This window comes from Podarcis filfolensis (genome assembly GCF_964270895.1).
Source record: "Podarcis filfolensis genome assembly, chromosome: 13".
NCBI classification, from domain to species: Eukaryota; Metazoa; Chordata; class Lepidosauria; order Squamata; family Lacertidae; genus Podarcis; species Podarcis filfolensis.
The window spans coordinates 42,465,767-42,488,147 of NC_139615.1; the positions used below are offsets into that span (position 1 = coordinate 42,465,767).

Here is a 22,381-nt window from a genome sequence, read left to right on the forward strand (position 1 = left end):
ACTGCCTGCTTTAGCATTTGTGAACCACTGTTAATGGAGAAGTCTGAGGGCTCCCTTGGACAAAAAACAAGGACACCAGCCAGGAATACCAGAGCTAAACAGCAGCCAGTAGCAGTGGCGTAGTGTGGGGGGTGCAGGGGGGGCCGGCCGCACCGGGCGCAACATCTGGGGGTTAGGGTTAGGGTGCGCAAATCCACGGGTTAGGTGGCGCAAATCCACGGGTTAGGGGGCGCAAATTACTTGCCTTGCCCCGGGTGCTGACAACCCACGCTACGCCACTGTCAACAATTAAGAGCAGGAGGAAATGAACCTTTTTTTAAGAGAGAGCGCACATAATGCTGTTGAATTCTATATTAAACTCCATTGTATCATCAGTTCCAATATTTTGAGTACCAGTTAACCTTGTTTGAGGATAAACATTGTGCCAAGAAAACCTCATGAAATTGTAGTGAATTTGCAGGTGGCAGCAAGAAGGGAGGTGCTCAAGAAATGGAAAGTTATGAAGGAACCAAGGATAACAGATTGGATATGGAATATTTTTAGCATGATTAAACTAAGGTAAAAGGTAAAGTTAAAGGACCCCTGGACGGTTAAGTCCAGTCAAAGGTGACTATGGGGCTGCAGCGCTCATCTCACTTTCAAGCCAAGGAAGCCAGTGTTTGTCCACAGACAGCTTTCCGGATCATGTGGCCAGCATGACTAAACCGCTTCAGGTGCATGTGACACTGTAACGAAAACCAGAGCACACGGAAACGCCATTTGCCTTCCCGCCACAGCGGTAGCTATTTGTCTACTTGCACTGGTGTGCTTTCGAACTGCTAGGTTGGCAGGAGCTGGGTCAGAGCAACGGGAGCTCACACCGTCACAGGGATTAGAACCGCCAACCTTCTGATCGGCAAGCCCAAGAGGCTCAGTGGTTTAGACCACAGCGCCACCCGTGTCCTATGATTAAACTAATGCACCTGCTACAGGATTGGTCCTACCATTAGGCAAAGGGAAGCAGCCTCCTTAAATGGAAGAGGCTGGGGGATGGAGGGCAAGAGCAACAGCAAAGAGGAGTTGGCGCTAGGTGCCCCATGTAACCTGCCCTACAGACCCTGAGATAACCTGCTGCCCCCAGATGTGGGAAAGGACACTGTCCTATTGTCCAAAGGAAGGAAGATTCAGCTACCTGTATGGGCAGCTTTGTAGCACTGCGGGTGGCACTGTGGGTTAAACCACAGAGCCTAGGACTTGCCAATCAGAAGGTCGGTGGTTCAAATCTCCGCGAGGGGGTGAGCTCCTGTTGCTCGGTCCCTGCTCCTGCCAACCTAGCAGTTCAAAAGCATGTCAAAGTGCAAGTAGATAAATAGGTACCGCTGCAGCGGGAAGGTAAATGGCGTTTCCGTGCGCTGCTCTGGTTCGCCAGAAGCGGCTCAGTCATGCTGGCCACATGACCCGGAAGCTGTACGCCGGCTCCCTCAGCCAATAAAACAAGATGAGCGCCGCAACCCCAGAGTCAGCCACGACTGGACCTAATGGTCAGGGGTCCCTTTACCTTTACCTTTAGCTAAGGTTTTGTATCCACAGCAGTGACCAGAGGAAGAAAGACCTCTGGGAGGAGCACAGAAAGAAGAAATGCCATGGTGCATCTGCATGAGCACAACCGGTCGCCTTCATCTGCCCCACCTGCAACAAAACATGTCTCTCCCATATTGGTCTCTACAGCCACAGCAGGCGCTGTAACCTTCCAGCAGTTTGACTTCACCCCCAAAGGCGCACTCTTCCTTAGTCTCCCGAAATAGATGGATGTCAGCAACAGGAGATAAAACACATATAAAGAGTGAGTGTTAAACATGTACGTCGGTTATCAGTTTCATTATGAAATGATTGACCACAGTGCTATAAAGTGCTTAGTATTTTTCCTCACAATAAATGTGGTGGTTTGCTCGCTAGAAACGAGAGCCTGTTTTTATTTCATCCTTGAGTTAGTTTGCCACTGGCAATGGAAATAATCTATTTTAAGCTTCTCAAATGCGCTCATCATGTCCTGCCCATAGACTTTCTGTAGGCATCTGACTGGCTACTGTGAGAGCAGAAAGCTGGACTTGATGGGGCTTAGGTCTAATCTTATGTTCTTTGTAAATGCACACACAGAGATGCAATTCCTAGCACCCTTGTTGTTGTTTAGTCGTTTAGTTGTGTCTGACTCTTCGTGACCCCATGGACCAGAGCACGTCAGGCACTCCTGTCTTCCACTGCCTCCTGCAGTTTGGCCAAACTCATGCTTGTAGCTTTGAGAACACTGTCCAACCATCTCGTCCTCTGTCGTCCCCTTCTCCTTGTGCCCTCCATCTTTCCCAACATCAGGGTCTTTTCAGGGAGTCTTCTCTTCTCATGAGGTGGCCAAAGTATTGGAGCCTCAGCTTCAGGATCTGTCCTTCCAGTGAGCACTCAGGGCTGATTTCCTTCAGAATGGATAGGTTTGATCTTCTTGCAGTCCATGGGACTCTCAAGAGTCTCCTCCAGCACCATAATTCAAAAGCATCAATTCCTTGGCCAGCTCTCACTTCCATACATTACTACTGGGAAAACCATAGCTTTTACTATACGGACCTAGCACCCTTTACAAACTACAATTCCCAAGATCCTTGCTGGGGGGAACCATATACTTTAAATGTGTTATGCGGATGTGACTAAGAAAAAACCAGGGAATCAGTTCAACACTGTTGCAGACCCTCCAAGTGTCCCTATTTTTGGAGAGCATTGCTGGATTTAAAGAAGCTGTCCCAGTTTCTGATTTGATCCCGGAATGTCCCTCTTTTCCTTAGGACGTCCATATTTTCATTAGAGAAACGTTGGAGGGTATGGAGTTATGCGACCCCTGAGCCAAGGAGATAAGTAACTAGACAACCTTTAGAAGACATCTGAAGGCAGCCCTGTATAGGAAATGTTTTTCAAAATGTTTAATGTTTTATGATGTTTTTTTATATGTTGGAAGCTGCCCAGAGTGGCTGGGGCAATCCAGTCAGATGGGCAAGGTATAAATAATAAAATTATTATTATTATTATTATTATTATTATTATTATTATTATTTTATTATTATTATGGAATAGGACGTCCCTGTTTTCATTGGTGAAATGTTGGAGGGTATGGGTCGTGCACATCAGGTGAAGACATCCCACTCTGGTTTGTACAGCAACCTGCAAATGTGACTTGAAAAGTGGGACAAGTTGGGGGGGGCGACGACACACACACAACCTTGCGGAATACAGCCACTAATGTGTACATCGGGACGCGGGTGGCGCTGTGGGTTAAACCACAGAGCCTAGGACTTGCCAATCAGAAGGTCGGCGGTTCGAATCCCCGCGACGGGGTGACCTCCCATTGCTCGGTCCCTGCTCCTGCCAACCTAGCAGTTCGAAAGCACGTCAAAGTGCAAGTAGATAAATAGGTACCGCTCTGGCAGTAAGGTAAACGGCGTTTCCGTGCGCTGTTCTGGTTCACCAGAAGTGGCTTAGTCATGCTGGCCACATGACCCGGAAAACTGTACGCCGGCTTCCTTGGCCAATAAAGCAAGATGAGCGCCGCAACCCCAGAGTCGGCCACGACTGGACCTAATGGTCAGGGCTCCCTTTACCTTTACCTTTAATGTGTACATAGCGTCTGAAATGGTGTCAGTCCCAGGCGCACACCATCGCAGATTGCTCCCTTTGCAAGGCTGCAGCCTCACACCAAGAGGTTTGCTGTACCAGTCCTCATGTTTAACATGGATGGTCAAAGGATGTTTTTGAGCTGCAAATTTCCGCTACCAGCCAGGCCTAGAGTAATCCCTGTAGGCAACAGCACATGTTTTGCTCATGAAGATGTCAGAGAGGTTTGGTAAACTGGAAGGAAAAGGCTGAGCTCTGCTCCACTGAACCACTCCTGGAAACTTAGAAGATGACCTCCAGATCACCTTACAGTTCTTCCTTTGGTTAGCTCTCTGTTCCATCTTGTTCTTCGGATCCGCTCTACTCTGCCAGCTTGTGTGTTCCTTTCCTCTAGAATCAGGTACTTTTATTTTTATTTTGCTTTGCCAAAGTGTTATTCTGCCACCACATCCTGCCCATCCAACCTTGATTATAAGCGACAGGATTCTGGCATATATATGTATATGTAAGGCTTGCTCAATACACAGTGGAAGACAGATGACGGGGGGAAACATCATCCATACTGGGCATTCTTCGCGGGTCTTTTTTGTTTGCTTGTAGTCAGCTTGAAACTTCTCTTCAGGGGTGATACTGACATCACATCCTTTCCACTCAGCAGGTCTTGCAGCCATCAAACTCGCCTCTGTTCACTTCTGCTTTCACTGAAGAAAAGAGAAAATGGCCAGATTTTCTTCTCTCCTGTGGCCCGTCGGCCTGATACTATGTGAGTATGATACCACTGCTGTGGGTCTTTTTTACTTAAGCCACAATTGGTGAGAGGGGTAGACTTTGGATGTGATTCGGGGCTGCAGTTTGTCCAGCAAGACTTTGGGATTTGTTTTCTGTGACTACACGGTTCCCATGCTGCATCGCAAAAATTGCCCAAAATTACTGTAACTTTCCAAAGCAGCCTGCTATATCTATGCAGTATGTTATGGGATGGTGAAGGAGGAGGCTGCTGTTGAGAAAAATAAATCTACAGTCATGTGGAGTTTGTTGCATGGTTCTTTTAATTTTTGAAGTTAGGAAAAAGAATTTTTTTATAAAAAAATAATAAAAAACCACACCTTTTATTTGATAGAAGTATCAAAACACCTATGTGAAAACACAGACTTTTCTTATTTAGAACATTGCAAAAAAGTGCAGTATGAAACAAAAAAACCAAATCAGATATCAAATGATACATTCTTAACTAAACATGAGAGAAAAAGCAGAAAATAAAATGATTACGCACCATAATATATGACTAATAGTAGTAGTAGTAGTAATAATAATAATAATAATAATAATAATAATAATAATAATAATAATTTATTTATACCCCGCCCATCTGGCTGAGTTTCCCCAGCCACTCTGGGGAATAATCCTTGAACAATCCTTGAATAATAAGAAAAGGTAATAATCAGAAAGAGGATTGCTGCAGCTTGCCAACAGGACCATATAAATGAGAATAATGCATAGCGCATAACACATTTTGAAATGTTGTATTCCAACGGTTTATTAAATTGGCTCCATATCTCATAAATGTATTTGGTGCACATCCTTCCACACTCCATTTATAATGTGAGCTTAATTAGAAAGGCTGTCTCCATGCTCCTGTAATCCCATTGCCATTTGTCAGAATATTTAGAGGATTTAGCACATGTTTGTGAGATAAAATATATGTATTTTAGGCCTGAAGGTTATCCTTTATATGGTGCTCAACCATTAAAATCAATCATGACCAAGGATTACAGGGAGTTATTTATATACAGTACAGTGGTACCTCTGGTTACATACTTAATTCGTTCCAGAGGTCCGTTCTTAACCCGAAACTGTTCTTAACCTGAAGCACCACTTTAGCTAATGGGGCCTCCCGCTGCTGCCGCGCAATTTCTGTTCTCATCCTGAAACAAAGTTCTTAACCCGAGGTATTATTTCTGGGTTAGCAGAGTCTGTAACCTGAAGCGTAAGTAACCTGAAGCATATGTAACCCGAGGTACCACTGTACATGAATTAACACAATCAAAGCTACTTCGAAATGTAAGGAATTCTGTTAATTTTACCAAGGAAAGGGCATCCTATGATTTTTGCAAATATTCTTGTTTCAAAGGTATCTTCTTATGTTTCCAGTGACACACATAACCAAAAGTGTGCTTGATATTACTGCACTTTGGTATAAAGTTTAGAAGATAAGCAAAAGGATCCATAACTACATTGTTCGGAAAGGGCCACGTGGCTTGCCCAAACATTTCCCAAAATGACAATATTTCATTTTACCAATGCGAATCTAATGTGCAACCCGAAATAAAACAGAAGCCCAAGCACAGGAATTTGCAAAAAAGGGAACTGATTAACCAGAAAAGAGAACCAAATAGACTGGGTGCGTTAAAGAGCAAATACAGTTAATAAAAGAAAACCAACAGGAGCAAATCCCTGGCTTAATGACTACCATCAGCCCCTTTGCCATGTGCACAATATATTAAGAAGACAGTGTTGTTGTTTTTCAGGAGTGTATATGATGATAATTATATTAATTTTCTTATATGTTATAGTGTGGTGGTTTGTTTGATTTTTCTGTTATTTGTTTGATTGATTGTATGTTTGTTTACTTGTGTGTACGTCTGTTTTTCAGAAATGTATTTATTTTAAATTAATAAAGATACATTTTTTTTAAAAAAGTCTATGCTTCACAGTCTTTGCTGTCATTCCTTAAACAGTAAATAACAAAGCAGTTTCTTTGCTCTCCAGGCTGCTGGTGGCCCCAAGCCAACAGTATGGTGCGAATGAAGTTGACCGGTGACGTTCCCCATGCCTCCAAAACTCCAGTGGAACTGAAATGTGAGGCCAGCAATATGGATGTTGGGGTGTACTGGGTCCGTCAAAACTCGGACCTCAGCACTCGCTTCATCCTATATATGGCTTCAAGGTCTAGAAGCCCACAAGAAACGGTCAGAGGCTACACAGCATCAAAATCTTCTGACTATTACCTGCTAAGAATTGTCAGCTTCGGGAAGGAGTATGAGGGCATCTACTTTTGCTTATTGTTCTACAATCAGGTGGTCTACTTCAGTTCAGGACTCAAAGTTTACCTGCCAAGTAAGTCTCATTCTAAGTGTTTAATGCCCATGGTCAGTGGTGTGAGTTTGGCACACATTCCCCGCCACACCAGCTGTTTCCCCTGCCCCCTTTTGAGAGGCGTTTTCCAGAACGTTGCTATTTTGGGGAGGGGGTGGGTGGGATTCAATCACATCACATTTCAGGGTGTGAGGTTATAATCGGCTGGGAGGTTTTGTGCAACAAACTCGCTTCGCCAAAAGATCGTGCTTTATGTGATAAGAAAAATGTCAGGAAAATGATGATGATGATGATGATGGTGATGATGATAATAATAATAATAATAATAATAATAATAATAATAATAATAATATATTTATACTAAGACTGGGCTCAGGGCAGCTAACACTGAATATAAGTACAGTATTAAACTGTACTTAAAACATTTTAACAAACCAAATATTTGGTTAAAAAACATTTTAACAAACCAAAAAAACCAAACAAAAGAACAATTAATTAAAATGTAAGTTAGAATACAGTTTAAAATGCAGCTTAAAATGTAGCCTCGTTTTAGTGGTAGCCTATAGATCAAAGCCATAAGGGGAGAAAATGTCAAATATTCACCGGGGCCAATTATCCATGCTGGTCCTACATGGGCCAGCAAAAAGAGCCGAGGGAAAATTTATATACAAATCCCATATAAGGGGTTCCATCAAAATAAATAAATGAGGGGGGGTTTAGACTGAGTCCAGCCCAAAGGCCAGGCGGAACAGCTCTGTCTTGCAGGCCCTGCGGAAAGATGTCAAATCCCGCAGGGCCCTGATCTCCTGTGGTAGGGCTAAATCCTCTAAATATTCTGACAAATGGCAATGGGGTTATAGGAGCCTTTCTAATTAGCCTTCCTGCAAACAAATCAGACTGAAGGCCCATTAAATAGCCAATGTCATCTAATCTCCCTACATACAAATCAGATTCCAGGTTGTCTGGAAGCACTCTTGGTGTCTCCTATTTTAGAAAGCCTTGCCTCTCTAATCTTCTCACCCTTGGCTATTTATCGCTCTTCATCTGGATAATCTTGGGGCTTTTTTATGTTTTTTATTCATTTTCCAATACAAAATTATACAATTCATACATCTTAATTACATCCCATTTCTCATTTTTGACTTCCCTCAACCTGTCTGAAACTCTTTCATAATTTTACTTCTTCCACATTTCTAACATTTTAATAATATTCCAATGTTTTTTCTCACAGAGCTTCATTGAGACTTACAAACGTTATCTGATTATCACTTAATTTTTGCATATACTCTATAAATTTCTTCCAGTCTTCTGTAAATCTCTGATCTTGTCGATTTCGGATCCTTCCAGTCAGTCTATCAAGCTCTGCATAGTCCATCATTTTCATTCTCCATTCTTCTGTCGTAGGTAGCTCCTCTTGTTTCCATTTCTGGGCCATCAATATTCACACTTCTCTGAATTTTGCAATTCAATTCTCTGACCAATGAAAATGCATGTACTAGGATGAAATGTGTTGAATATTTTGCAGATTAGTTGCGCTGCAGAAGGCATGCTGGGGAGACCACACATTCAAGAAACGCAAAGTAACTTTTGCTAGGTTTTAATAACAAAAACAAAAACTCCTTTTACACTAAATTACAATATATCAATAAGCATAACCCATCCCCAGGGTACTGAGAGAGCTAAATGCTGCTCTTTATATACCATACCCAACAGCTTAATTACCACAACTTAACAGCACCTGCTATACTGCCTCACAGCTGTAAAACTAGGTCATGTTATTTGCTCTGGCCTTTAAAGAAATACACATCTTGTGGAACAATAATGAATCTTCAAATTTAAAGAGACAGTTCAACAAAATGTGCATAAAAATGCATATATTGGTGAAAATAACATACAGTGGTACCTCGGTTTACGAACCTAATCCGTTCCAGAAGTCCGTTCTTAAACCGAAACCGTTCTTAAACCGAGGCGCGCTTTCCCTAAAGAGGCCTCCTGCCGCCGGTGCCCTTCCAACGTTCAGCTTCCGTTCTTAGACCGAGTAAAGTTCGCAAACCGGGACACTACTTCTGGTTTTGCGGAGTTCAGAAACCGAATAGTTCGTAAACAGGGCTGTTCTTAAACCGAGGTACCACTGTACATGTGTTAGACTAGGGGAAACTGATTTACATGAATGTGTATATTGGGAGAAGTTTGTACAAAAATGATGGAGAATTTTCATGAGCACCTTTTAAAAATACACACCACCAACAGATATGGAAACGAGGAGGAAAGAACTTAAGAGTGGAAGAATGAGAAACTGGGAGAAACTGAAATTGACAGATTCGTCCATCTATAGTCATTAGGCAGTAGGATTGCCACCTGTCCTCTTTAGGATTGTCCCATATTTGAATGTAAAATGCTACATCCTGTATTGACGCAGTTTTGTCCTGTATTTCAGGTCCCCCTCCCCCACCCCCGGTCCAAATGCATGTGTTTTAAATGGAGTATGAAAGGTCATGTATTTAAGCTCTGCGAAGCCACGTACATTTTTACAAATTTTGTGTGTTTGCGTGCGACAGATTTCAGTCCTGTTAGGCTGCAATGGACCGTAATGGATTGCTCTGAAGTCACTTTAGCACCAGATTAAAATAATAATAATCACCCCCAACCGCCCACTATTTTGCCAGAACAAAGGTGGCAACCTTATTAGGCAGGGATTGTGGAGTCCACTTCCCAACCAAGCCCTGAGCCATTGTAAACATGTAGGGAAAGTCTTCATCTTTGTTTTCTTTACAGAGGCTACCACCATCGCACCCCAGGTTTCAACTCCCAGTGAAGGACCTACAACAATCATGGGACTTCCACATTCCACAGCCTCAGGTATGTTTCCTTCTCCCTGCTACTCATTTGGGTCATAACTGGCCCCAAAACAAGAAGAAGTGAGTGAGAGTGAGGCCCTGAGATGTTGCTGGACCACCAACTTCCATCATCAATCCGAACTGGCCATACTTGCAGGGGCTGATGGGAGGGGAAGTCCAACAGGGCACCGCCATTTTGGCTACCTTGGTATGTAAAAAGATATAAAGCCACTTTTATAACCAGTGCCACGTACTGCTCGGGGCATGGTCCAAAAAGCGAAGGAAGCAGGGAGATTGCTGAAGCTACTGTATTTTTCGCTCTATAGGACGCACCGGACCATAGGAGGGGGAGAACAGGGGGGGGGAATCTCCCTCTCTCTGCTCAGCGCCCCTTCAGCGAAGTGGCAGGAGAAACGGAGCCCCTTCCATTTCTCCTCCCACTTCGCTGAAGGGGCGCTGCGCAGCTCTCCCTCTTCTGAAGCCAGGAGAGTCTTGCTCTCCCGGCATCAGCAAAAGGAACCCAAAGCCTTCAGAGCGCAGCACGAGTTCCCGCTGCGCTCCGAAGGCTTCAGGCGGCTATCCCTGAAGCCTGAAGAGCAAGAGGGGTCGGTGCACACCAACCCCCTCACTCTCCAGGCTTCAGCGAAAGCAACCCGAAGCCTCCGGAGCGCGGGGGGAGCGCTCCCTCTGAGCTTCGGAGGCTTCGCGTTGCTATCGCTGAAGCCAAGGAGCCTGCATTCGCTCCATAGGACACACACACATTTCCCCTTAATTTTTGGAGGGGGAAAAGTGTGTCCTATAGAGCGAAAAATATGGTAACTAAGCAGGTCTGGTTAGATTCCCCGGATGCGAGAGACCATCTAGTGATCCTTGAGGTCCCCTGTGGGAGAAAGGTGGGTGGAGATGCCAAAAATTCCAACGGATCAGAAAAGGATATTTATGTATGCAACCACAGCTGCTTGGATGTTAATGTCCCAGAGAAAGAAGACAAAGTCCCTAACAGAGAAGAATGGCAGATTAAGTTGATGGATTATGCCGAAATGGCAAAAATGACCGGAAGAATCGGAAACCAGAAAGACCAAAAATTTTAATAAGTAATGGAGGAAATTTATAATTTATCTTTAAAAACAACAACATTGTAAACAGCTAAAATCATTAGTAGGATTGGAATGACACTAGTAGTTTAATGTTGAATTTTGAATATAATGGAGATGTAAAAGATTTGGATTATTATAAAAGATGCGGGAGGAAATGGACCCACAAAGGGGAGGAGGGAAGTTCAGGAGGTGCTTTGGAATATTGTTGTTATGTTGGTTGTTGGATAATTGACTGTAAAACTTTAATCTGAAAAACTAAATAGTTTTGTTTTTAAAAAGGAATAAAGGTGGGTGGGATGCAAATGTAGGCTTGGATCCAGACCACGTTAAAGGTAAAGGTAAAGGGACCCCTGACCATTAGGTCCAGTCGTGGCCGACTCTGGGGTTGCGGCGCTCATCTCGCTTTATTGGCCGAGGGAGCCGGCATACAGCTTCCGGGTTATGTGGCTGGCATGACTAAGCCACTTCTGGCCAAGCAGAGCAGTGCACGGAAACGCCGTTTACCTTCCCGCCGGAGCAGTACCTGATTATCTACTTGTACTCCGTGCTTTTGAACTGCTAGGTTGGCAGGAGCAGGGACTGAGCAACGGGAGCTCACCCCGTCGCAGGGATTCGAACCGCCAACCTTCCGATCGGCAAGTCTAGGCTCTGTAGTTTAACCCACAGCGCCACGTGTGTCCCTTTAATAGATCTTAGGTACTGATAAAATTGTGAGGAATTATGGTATTTTGCTCATAATTCATTGACAGCTTAGGCCCAGCATTGTTTCTCCAAACTGACCTCTCAGCAGAGTCAACATGCACAGCGCAGCTTTCAGCGTGTAGGAAACCAAAGCACAAAGAAGAGCAATAAATCCACACAGCATTCCAGACATCAAGTAGAATGGTTTACTACTGGCATATTGAAGCTTAATTGTTGCAAATGAGCACTGAGTCCATAAACGTCAAGCAGAGCCCTGGTGAAGGCAATCCTTAGAGTGAATCTTTCACTCTCCTTTTTTAATATACATAAATTTATTTATTTGGTTTTTCAGATTAGTCCAGATGGAAAGTGTGACTGAGGGAGTGATAAGAGTCACAGTCCACAGACTCTCCTCTTAAATTCAGTTTCACTTCTTCCCGTTTCCCATGGAAACTGTGTAGGTCAAATGAAATCATTTCTTTGACCTTGCAGGTGGCCGGCAACTCCCAAGAACTCACCTCATGTAGATAATTAAGATAGATAACTGTTTTCTGAGAACCAGTGACCTAATTATACAGCAATCCCGAACAAAAAAACAACTCAGGTTTCATATATTTCAGTGGGAACTACATAAATTTATTTATTTGGTTTTTCAGATTACAATTTTACAGTCACATATAGAACATACAAAATAAAAACAAGATTCCAAAGATCTCCTGAACTTCCCTCCTCCCCTTTGTGGAACCTATTGTTAATCATTTCCTCCTGCATCTTTTATGATAATCCAAATCTTTTACATCTCCGTTGTGTCCAAAATTCACCCTTAAGCTACAAGTGATATTCCAATTCTACTAACGATTTTAACTGTTTACAATGGTTTTTAAGATTCCCCCCATTCCTTATTAAAACGTTGGTCTTCCTGATTTCTGATTCTTCCAGTCATTTTAGCCATTTTGGTATAAACTGTGTAGGTCAAATGACATCATTTCTTTGACCTTGCAGGTGGCGGGCAATTCCCAAGAACTCGCCTCATGTAGATAATTAAGATAGATAACCATTTTCTGAGAACAAATGACCTTGTTTTACAGCAATCCCCAACAAAAAAACAACTCAGGTTTCATATATTTCAGTGGGACCTAATTTAGTCCAAATCCAACCTAAAGTAAATAGCCAACCTCTGCAATAAACACACAAATTGTTCTGCAGTGCTTTGAATCTTCTCCCTCGCTGCGAGAATTTTGGTAAAAGCATTGGGGCAAGTCAGCGCTCCCCGCATCCAACCAATGAAGTGAATGGAAAGAAAAACAAAATGCTGTTTTCTCCAGTATTGGCTAGAAATGACCTCAGCACAGTGATGCCTCTAATTTGGCAACACAAAAGCTATTTTTTAAGGACCATCACGAGGGGTCAGCTCAATGGGTACAGCCTTCAAGGCTCACAGCTTAGCCGTGGGTTGGTTTTGTTTATTTGTTTTGGTACGTTACTTTATTTTCTGCCGTGTTGTTGTATTACATTGTTATGAAATTGCATTTGCACTGTTGGATTTCAAGATGCCTCCCTGTTTTCTTCGTTGCACACTGCTTTGAGCACAATTTGTGTGTTTTTTTTAAATAATTTTTATTAACTGGCCAATCACATCAAATTAAATCACATCACATAAATTCCAAATTACAAAGCCAAATTTTTAAATTTTGTTGGGGGAACCCATACTTCAAGATCCAAAGGGGGATTCAGATCATCTTCTTATTACTGCGTTAATGTCCAAATCAGTCCCAATCAGTCCAAACAAAATTCATAATTCTATCCAGTCTTATCTTGGTGTTTCCACATCATATCTTGTTCATATAATTTCTATTTTTCCTTTACGATCTCTTCTGTTAGTCTCCTTAAGCCGATAAGCAAAATAATAATCCTGTGTGGATTTCCCGTTCCTCCACTAAGTCCAGATGGTTTCCATATATCTCCTTCGTAGATAGCATCGCTCTTTCCATCATGAATTTGGCATTTGTCGCTCTTAAGTCCTACCGAGAAGTTGATCCATGATATGTAAACAACTCTATTTCTCTCTTTCTCCTCCCAGACCCAAGAGCTCCAACAATGCCTCCCAAAATGGCGACGGCATTTTTAACTGTGTCATTCCAAAACTCTTAGCTTTCCAGCTTCATCTTGAAACATTGCTTTGGTTCGAAAGTTTATCTCCACACAGCCTTAAATCCACAGCTTAAGTCCTTAATTTCTGACTCATTAGGGGAGGGGATTCTTGTTAAATCACATAAGAAAAAGGAAGGCAGGTTTCCCCCCCCCCCCCTCAGTCATTTGTCGTACCGTATCTTGACGTATCTTCTCATATTTTATTCTTGTCTTGTTATCAGAGATCTCTTCTGTCAGCAGTCTTTACTCCCCTTTTTCCTCGAAGCATGTGCAATTTATCTCGTCCAAATTGTTTCTTTTGAAAATGCTTGCAACTAGCGGCACGAATCAGGGACGGCGTCCAGGAGTGCCGGAATCCCACAGGAGGGCTTTGTGCCTAGTGCCCCCACCCCCACAAATTCGGGGGTGGTATAGGGCACAGCAGGCAAGGGCCGCCCCCCCAATCCTGGGGGGGTTAAGGAGGCTAATTACCCCCATCATAGCCTCCAAATTACCTCATGTGGGTCAGAGAGATGTTATTGTCAGCCATCTTCCGATGCGCCACCTAGTGGCCCCCTGTTCTGCAGTGCTTTGAATCTTCTCCCTCGCTGCGACAATTTCGGTAAAAGCATTGGGGCAAGTCAGCGCTCCCCGCGTCCAACCAATGAAGTGAATGGAAAGAAAAACAAAATGCTGTTTTCTCCAGTATTGGCTAGAAATGACCTCAGCACAGTGATGCCTCTAATTTGGCAACACAAAAGCTATTTTTTAAGGACCATCACGAGGGGTCAGCTCAATGGGCACAGCCTTCAAGGCTCACAGCTTAGCCATGGGTTGGTTTTGTTTATTTGTTTTGGTATGTTACTTTATTTTCTGCCGTGTTGTTGTATTACATTGTTATGAAATTGCATTTGCACTGTTGGATTTCAAGATGCCTCCCTGTTTTCTTCGTTGCACACTGCTTTGAGCACAATTTGGTAGAAAAGAGCACGTAAATAAATCATGGCTGGCTGGCTGGATGATGGCCAAATATTGCAACCCTGCTGCTCTGCTCCACACTGCTACTGCTTCCAGTTGTCCAAGTAAGTGAGCATGAGGCATGAGACTGGCCACTATCAGAGACTTAAGGTTAGTCACTTAGTGGTTGGAAATGGGAGAGTTGATGGACCTTGGCTTGATCCAGCAAGGCATGTTATTGCAGTGATTTTCTCGTGCAGGTATAATTTCTTTGCAGGAAAAAGTGTGCACAGCATTGATAAACAAACTCAGGTCATTATATATTTTCACATCCAAGTCCAGCAAGAATAGCCACTTAAATGCTCGCTTTCTTGTGAACTCAATTGCAAATATTAAGTATCTTCTTTGGTGATCACTCGTAGCCAAGTAAGACTGTCTTCCATAAACATGGTCTTAATAGTGAGTCCGTAAGTGACTGTGGAGGCCAATTCTGGATCCACACATCCTTCCACAGTGGGGACATAGGTTTCCGGGCAGGAGTTGATCATGGTGAGAGTTTGCCAAACCCTCTTAGCACCTTTCTCCTTTTCACCCTGAGTTTAAGTGTCTTCAAAGCCCATGACACCTTTGGCAAAGGCTGTTCTCCAAATGGAGCACTCACAGGCCAGTGTTTCCCAGTTGTCGGTGTTTTGACTACATTTTTTTAGATTTGCCTTGAAAGAGTCTTTAAACCTCTTTTGTTGACCACCAGCATTACGCTTTCTATTTTTAAGTTTGGAATAAAGTAGTTGCCTTGGAAGACGATAATCAGGCATCCAAACAACATGACTAGTCCAACGAAGTTGAAGAATCATTGCTTCGATACTGGTGATCTTTGCTTCTTCCAGTACACTGGCATTAGTCCGCCTGTCTTCCCAAGTGATAATTTTTGGAGACAGTGTTGATAGAATCTTTCAAGGAGCTGGAGATTGATTGGAAGTATACCTGCAAATGTAAAAATGTACCTAAAGCTGGATGGCTAGAATGTCCCTTACTGTGGCATTCAAGAAGGACAGTGGTCCTCCTCCATTGCAGAAAGACTTGCCGATCAGAAGGTCGGCGGTTCGAATCCCCGCGACAGGGTGAGCTCCTGTTGCTCAGTCCCTGCACCTGCCAACCTAGCAGTTCAAAAGCACATCAAAGTGCAAGTAGATAAATAGGTACCGCTCCGGTGGGAAGGTAAACGGCGTTTCTGTGCACTGCTCTGGTTCGCCAGAAGCGGCTTAGTCATGCTGGCCGCATGACCTGGAAGCTGTACGCCTGCTCCCTCGGCCAGTAAAACAAGATGAGCGCTGCAACCCCAGAGTCGGCCACGACTGGACCTAATGGTCAGGGGTCCCTTTACCCTTTTTATACCTACAGATGTAAAAATGTACTTAAAGCTGGAGTGCTAGAATGTCCCTTACTGTGGCATTCAAGAAGGACAGTGGTCCTCCTCCATTGCAGAAGGGGTAAGCGAAGGTTGAGCACCATGCTGGCAAATGGATCGCAGAATAGCACCAGGGAATGAGAGGCCCCGGTCAAAAACTGGACAGCTGTAAATCACAGGCTTGTTACTAGCTGTTGCTTTAGGATTCATTTCTGGTGTGCTCTTGTTCCTGCAGATCCAGATGACGGTGTGATGTTTCCCTGTGAGCTGTACATTTGGGCCCCCTTAGCAGGCGGTTGTTTCCTTCTGCTGGTATTGTTGGTGATCACCCTGTCGGTGTGCTGTGGTAAGATAATTTCCTTTAAACTCTGTCAGATGGCAGCACTGGGGTAGTAGGTTCACTTAAAACTAGCTGGGAACTAACTAATTCAAAGGCCTTGTTTACAATAGCAGCCCTTTATAATCTCCTAGGCAATTTGTTTCATAATAACCAGGGTACCTTTTTTTTTTTTTTTACAGAACATGCCTGCTTTCTCTCTTAATAACTATAGTTCTCTCATACATTGGTGGATTTGTAGGGCTATGCAAAGGGAGGCAGCCTAGAAAACAAATCTCTCTCCATTTCTCCACACACACCTTTTTCAGAATCCTGGTGAATTAGCAGACATGTCCACAAATGGGTTACAGACTAATTATAAGCGTTTTTAAAACGCTGGTCGAGAGTTGGGTAAAGGAGTCAAGCAGCAGCAGAGATAGAACAAATTTTGGGATGCAATGATACAAAAACCTACTTTGAGACCCGTTTTTCACAACACCCAAATTTGCCTTTAAAAAGGCTGGATGGAACACATGAAGTGGACACCATATATCTATCTTTCTGTCTATCTAACTAACTACATATATTAAGTGGGCAAAGTTGGGCAAAGTTTACAAGCCTTCAGTGAATCTCTTAGACCAGAGGTTTCCAACTTTTTTGAGTCCACGGCTCCCTTGACCAACTACATTCTTACTGCGGCACCCCTGTGGAGTTCGGGAGCCCAGTTATGTCACCCCTTGCCTGCAGAGTTCGCAACCTCTCACCCTTTTTCAAACATCCTGTGGAGTGTTTCCTCCGCCTTCACAGTGTGGTGTAGTGGTTAAGAGCAGTTGACTCATAATCTGGTGAACCGGGTTCATGTCCCCACTCCTCCACATGCAGCTGCTGGGTGACCTTGGGCTAGTCACACTTCTCTGAAGTCTCTCAGCCCCACTCACCTCACAGAGTGTTTGTTGTTGGGGAGGAAGGGAAAGGAGAATGTTAGCCGCTTTGAGACTCCTTCGGGTAGTGATAAAGCGGGATATCAAATCCAAACTCCTCTTCTTCCCTGTCTCTGCCACCTGAAGTAGTTGCTACACTGTGCCCAACGGTACGGCCTGCCCTAATAGGAAACCTGCCTCATACTAGGTCATGCTGTCCAAATATCAAATCCAAACTACTCCTCCTCCTCCTCCTCCTCCTTCTCCTTCTCTCCTCTCCCCTCTCCTTGGGAGTCCTCTGGGCAGCTGCTTCTGCCGCCCCTGGTCTCTGACCCCACTCCACCCCAAAGAGAGGTGCCTCCTCACACTGCCCCACAGGGGCCTGGGACTTGGCTGTCCATTCCCAACAGCAAGGGCGGGCAGACTAGCTGGCTGGGCTCCCTCGCCCGCTTGCTTGCTTACTGTAAGGCCACCTCAGCTCCTGGCAACCAGCACCCCCTGACCAGCCCCGGAGGCACCATTTGCCTGAGGAGCTTGTAGCTAGGGCTGCTACAACAAACAGCTGGGCAAGACTTTGGGAGGCAGATGCAAGAGGGCATCAGAGAGGGAGGGAAGGAAAGGAAGACAGAGGCCAGTGTTTCCTGCAGCACCCCTGACCATCATTCAAGGCACCCCAGGGTGCCACAGCACACTGGTTGAAAGCCATTGCCTTAGACTGATAGAAATCCCTGTCATAGTGATATGAGCTGAGGCACCTAGAATCTCTTGCATGAGGAAATTCAGCAGCAGAAAGCCCTCTTCCTTCTGCCTCCCTCATTCACAGCTGAAAAAAGTGATTTTATAGATACATATGGCTCAAAAATACAAAATTAAGAGGTCACGAAGCACTGCATCATTTTAAATATACTAATATTTAAAATATGGACTACTGCAATGCGCTGTACGTGGGGCTACCTTTGAAGGCGACTCGGAAAGTGCAATTAATCCAGAATGTGGCAGCTAGACTGGTGATTGGGATTGGCCGCCAAGACCACATAACACTGGTTCTGAAAGACCTACATTGGCTCCCAGTACATTTCCGGGCACAATTCAAAGTGTTGGTGCTGACCTTTGAAGCTCTAAACGGCCTCAGCCCAGTATACCTGAAGGAGCATCTCCACCCCCATCGTTCTGCTTGGACACTGAGGTCCAGCTCCAAGGGCCTTCTGGCGGTTCCCTCTCTGCGAGAAGTGAGGTTACAGGGAACCAGGCAGAGGGCCTTCTCAGTAGTGGCACCTGCCCTGTGGAACGCCCTCCCAGCAGATGTCAAGGCAATAAACAACTATTTTACTTTTAAAAGACAACTGAAGGCGGCCCTGTTTAGGGAGGTTTTTAATGTCTGACACTGTATTGTTTTTAATATTTGATTGGAAGCCGCCCAGAGTGGCTGGGGAAACCCAGCCAGATGGGTGGGGTATTATTATTATTATATTAATAAAATAACTTGCACGTTTCTCTCCCCCTCCCAAATGAATTGAAGACCCAAGGAGGAGGCGACGGCGTTGCAGATGTAAAAAGTGAGTCCTCTCCAAACAGGTATCCTGTCACATTAAATCTACAATGCAATCCTAAGCACACTTGCGATGGATGGGTGAGACGTTTGGTTCACTTCGCACTTAAAGGGGAACTTACCAAATTCACATTTTCTGAAGCGATATGCAAAGCGAAGCACCGCTCCACTTTGAAATTCATACTTACCTGAATTTTGCGATGCAGCTCTTCAGCTAAGTACTGTGCACAAAAATTGCATATACTACAAATAAGTAGATAAATCATTGCATACCTTGACAGGAATTAAAGTAAAGGGACCTCTGACCATTAGGTCCAGTCATGACCGATTCTGGGGCTGCGGCGTTCATCTCGCTTTATTGGCCAAGGGAGCCGGCATACAGCTTCTGGGTCATGTGGCCAGCATGACTAAGCCGCTTCTGGCGAAACCAGAGCAGCACACGGAAACGCCGTTTACCTTCCCGCTGGAGCGGTACCTATTTATCTACTTGCACTCTGACGTGCTTTCAAACTGCTAGGTTGGCAGGAGCAGGGACCGAGCAACGGGAGCTCACCCCGTCACGGGGATTCGAACTGCCGACCTTCTGATGGGCAAGTCCTAGGCTCTGTGGTTTAACCCACAGCGCCACCCACACGCTACAATGACAGGAATTGCAGCTCCTAAATTTTCAGTGACTCGATGCTAACTTTTGGCACTGGCAAGATAAAGACCCATGCCTCCCGGATACAATACGAGGCTTGTTAGGCCAATGTATGGAAACTAATGCTGCCCTTTCACCAAACCCGTTTGCCGAATCATGTCAAGACTTTGTCATAGCCTTACTGAAGCCTTTGCTCCCTCTTCTTTCTAGGCCTCTGAATGGAACCAATGGGACAGTCGCTACGTCACGCTTGATCAAATAGGATATTTCAGCCAGATTTTCCCATTGCACTCTCACTGCATCATACCTTCCAACCTTGCCAGAAAGACTCTTGCATGCTCATAATGGCTCTGTGCTCCCATCCCAAGGAGGAATGGCTTTGCAGGAAAATCTTATCCACCTGCTGTATGTATGTTGGGATAATTTACTTTGCCTTGACTTATCTTGCACTAGGAAACTGCAACAGCTTAAGGTGGAGTTCTTAAATAGATCTTCATCTCACAAACTTTGGCTGTCCTCCTTATAGAAAAGCTGCAAAGATGTTCAGCCAAATTTACTGCCTGAATAGTCAGCGTTTAAGGGAAGGAAAATGGAGCAACAGACTGCTGCTTAGGATCTGTGCAGGTGCATTTATATACATTTTCATACTAGACTTTTTGCAGCTGTCCCCTTAGATCTTTTGATGCTTAGCGACTTGGGAGGGAGGGTTGAAACCCAAAGAACTCTGACGCATGCCTGTGTATACTAAGAAAATGTTGAAATCCCCCATTCCCCAAACATCGCTCCGAAAGACTAAGTCCAGACAGTGTGTTAGCACCGCTGTAAACCACCAGAATGCCTATATTGTGCAAATCCAATTGAAAACACACGTAACAGGCCATATAGTAACAAACGCAAAGTTATTTTCTAGAACTACTTCTCAAAATTAGATACTTCTCAAGTTGTACGTAATTTTTAAGAAGTAGTTCTAGTAAAAAACTTTGTGTTTGTTACTATAAAGGTAAAGGGACCCCTGACCATTAAGTCCAGTCGTGACCGACTCTGGGGTTGCGGCGCTCATCTTGCTTTATTGGCCGAGGGAACCGGCGTACAGCTTCGGGGTCATGTGGCCAGCAGGACTAAGCCGCTTCTGGCGAACCAGAGCAGCGCACAGAAACGCCGTTTACCTTCCCACTGGAGCGGAACCTATTTATCTACTTGCACTTTGACATGCTTTTGAACTGCTAGGTTGGCAGGAGCAGGGACCGAGCAACAGGAGCTCACCCCCTCACGGAGATTCGAACCACCGACCTTCTGACTGGCAAGTCCTAGGCTCTGTGGTTTAACCCACAGCACCACCTGCGTCCCAGCGTTTGTTACTATACGGCCTATTAAATTTACATGTGTTAGCACCACTGGGCACCAGAAAACAGGAACTATACCTGGCAAATAGGGACAGCTGGAGTCTATGCAGTACAAGCGAAACCACGTGACATTTCCTGTCCTCCTCTTTTGTGCTTTGCCATCCACAAGCAAACCGCAGGAGCATCGCTATGGTTGAGGTGTGCGACGTTTCCCGCATCCCTTTGTTCTACAACATTAAAAATAAAGCCTGAGAATTTCTTTTCGTCATAAAATCAAGTGGCCTCTACTTAATGTAACTGCTTCAGAACCACAACCATGAACTAAAAAGCAAAACTTTGGGCAGAGGGGAGAAAGAATAAGTGGTGTTTATTCCGCTTGTGGGCGTCTCATGGACACAGAGTTGGTCGCTGTGGGAGCAGGGGGCTGGACTAGGTGGGTCATTGGTCTGAGACTGCAGGCGCTCTTTAGGTCTATCCAGTGGGGTTTTTTTTCCGCAGCCAGAGAGCAGTTCTGGCAACTCAGGTGAGCACCATTGCAGGCCAGCACTCCCCCTCCCCTGCCAGTTTCTTGCCTTTACATACCGTATTTTTCGCTCTATAAGATGCACCAGACCATAAGACGCACCTAGTTTTTGGAGGAGGAAAACAAGAAAAAAAATATTCTGAATCTCAGAAGCCAGAACAAGAGGGATCGCTGCGCAGCGAAAGCAGCAATCCCTCTTGCTGTTCCGGCTTCTGGGATAGCTGCGCATCCTGCATTCGCTCCATAAGACGCACACACATTTCCCCTCACTTTTTAGGTCGGAAAAAGCGAGTCTTATAGAGCAAAAAATACTGTACTTCTGAGAAGCCCAAAACGAATATTTCATGTCAAAACGGATGCTGGCCAGTGTGCGTAAGTCTATACTTTTTTTTTTTTATCTAGGACTCCACCTAGCTCCTAGCAGCTCCTTTTCTTTAATCCGTCTCTCATGTAGCAGCGGCAGGCTTTAAGCTTTCTAGTCAGGAACTGTCATTGATTTGAGCAGGCCTTATCAAAATCAGATTGCCTCAACCTTCCTTTGCGCCCCTCCCCCACCAGCAAAGCTAGTTTCATCTTCCGGTAGTAATAATAATAATAATAATAATAATAATAATAATAATAATAATAATAATAATAATTTATTATTTATACCCTGCCCATCTAGCTGAGTTTCCCCAGCCACTCTGGGCGGCTCCCAATCGAGTGTTAAAAACAATACAGCATTAAATATTGAAAACTTCCCTAAACAGGGCTGCCTTCAGATGTCTTTTAAAAATAGGATAGCTGCTTATTTCCTTGACATCTGATGGGAGGGTGTTCCACAGGGCGGGCGCCACTACCGAGAAGGCCCTCTGCCTGGTTCCCTGTAACCTCACTTCTCGCAATGAGGAACTGCCAGAAGGCCCTCAATGCTGGATCTCAGTTCTTAGTTAGGGCTAAAACTAAGGTCGTTGAATGTGGCATGCAATCCTAACACATAAATTAGGCAACGGGACATGATTTTAGGGGCTGTTCCCCCAACCACACGAGACTCAACTATACAGCTGCAAATAAAACGTTTTAAGTGTGTTTTAAGTGCAATATACAATGTGACACTGGATGGCGATGATGAGCCTAATGGAAAATTCAATGTGTTTTTAAGAACGCTTTTTTAAAAAAAGCATTTTCATAACATTTTTTATATGTGTGTAGACTCCACCATGGTCGCATAAAGGGCCTTAAAGCAGTTGGGGAAATACACTGCAAGGTTGG

At 44.4% G+C, this 22,381-nt stretch overlaps 1 protein-coding gene across 6 annotated transcripts; it reads left to right on the forward strand.

The window, feature by feature from the left end:
• Positions 1 to 3,848: 3,848 nt before the first annotated feature.
• Positions 3,849 to 20,880, forward strand: CD8A (CD8 subunit alpha). 6 transcript variants are annotated; one of them, XM_083583595.1, is made up of 7 exons: positions 3,849 to 4,033; positions 4,289 to 4,396; positions 6,403 to 6,750; positions 9,505 to 9,588; positions 16,075 to 16,185; positions 18,595 to 18,631; positions 19,475 to 20,880. In XM_083583595.1, exons 2-7 carry the CDS (start codon positions 4,351 to 4,353, stop codon positions 19,524 to 19,526), a joined length of 678 nt encoding a protein of 225 aa, XP_083439721.1. In that variant the 5' UTR covers positions 3,849 to 4,033; positions 4,289 to 4,350; the 3' UTR covers positions 19,527 to 20,880. The 6 variants fall into 6 exon arrangements, 4 of the variants coding, with proteins under 4 accessions (XP_083439721.1, XP_083439722.1, XP_083439720.1 ...); XR_014541075.1 differs by having other exon boundaries at positions 3,873 to 4,033; positions 4,234 to 4,396; positions 18,595 to 19,018; positions 19,247 to 20,880; XM_083583596.1 differs by having other exon boundaries at positions 3,874 to 4,033; positions 4,292 to 4,396.
• The last annotated feature ends 1,501 nt before the right edge of the window (positions 20,881 to 22,381 follow it).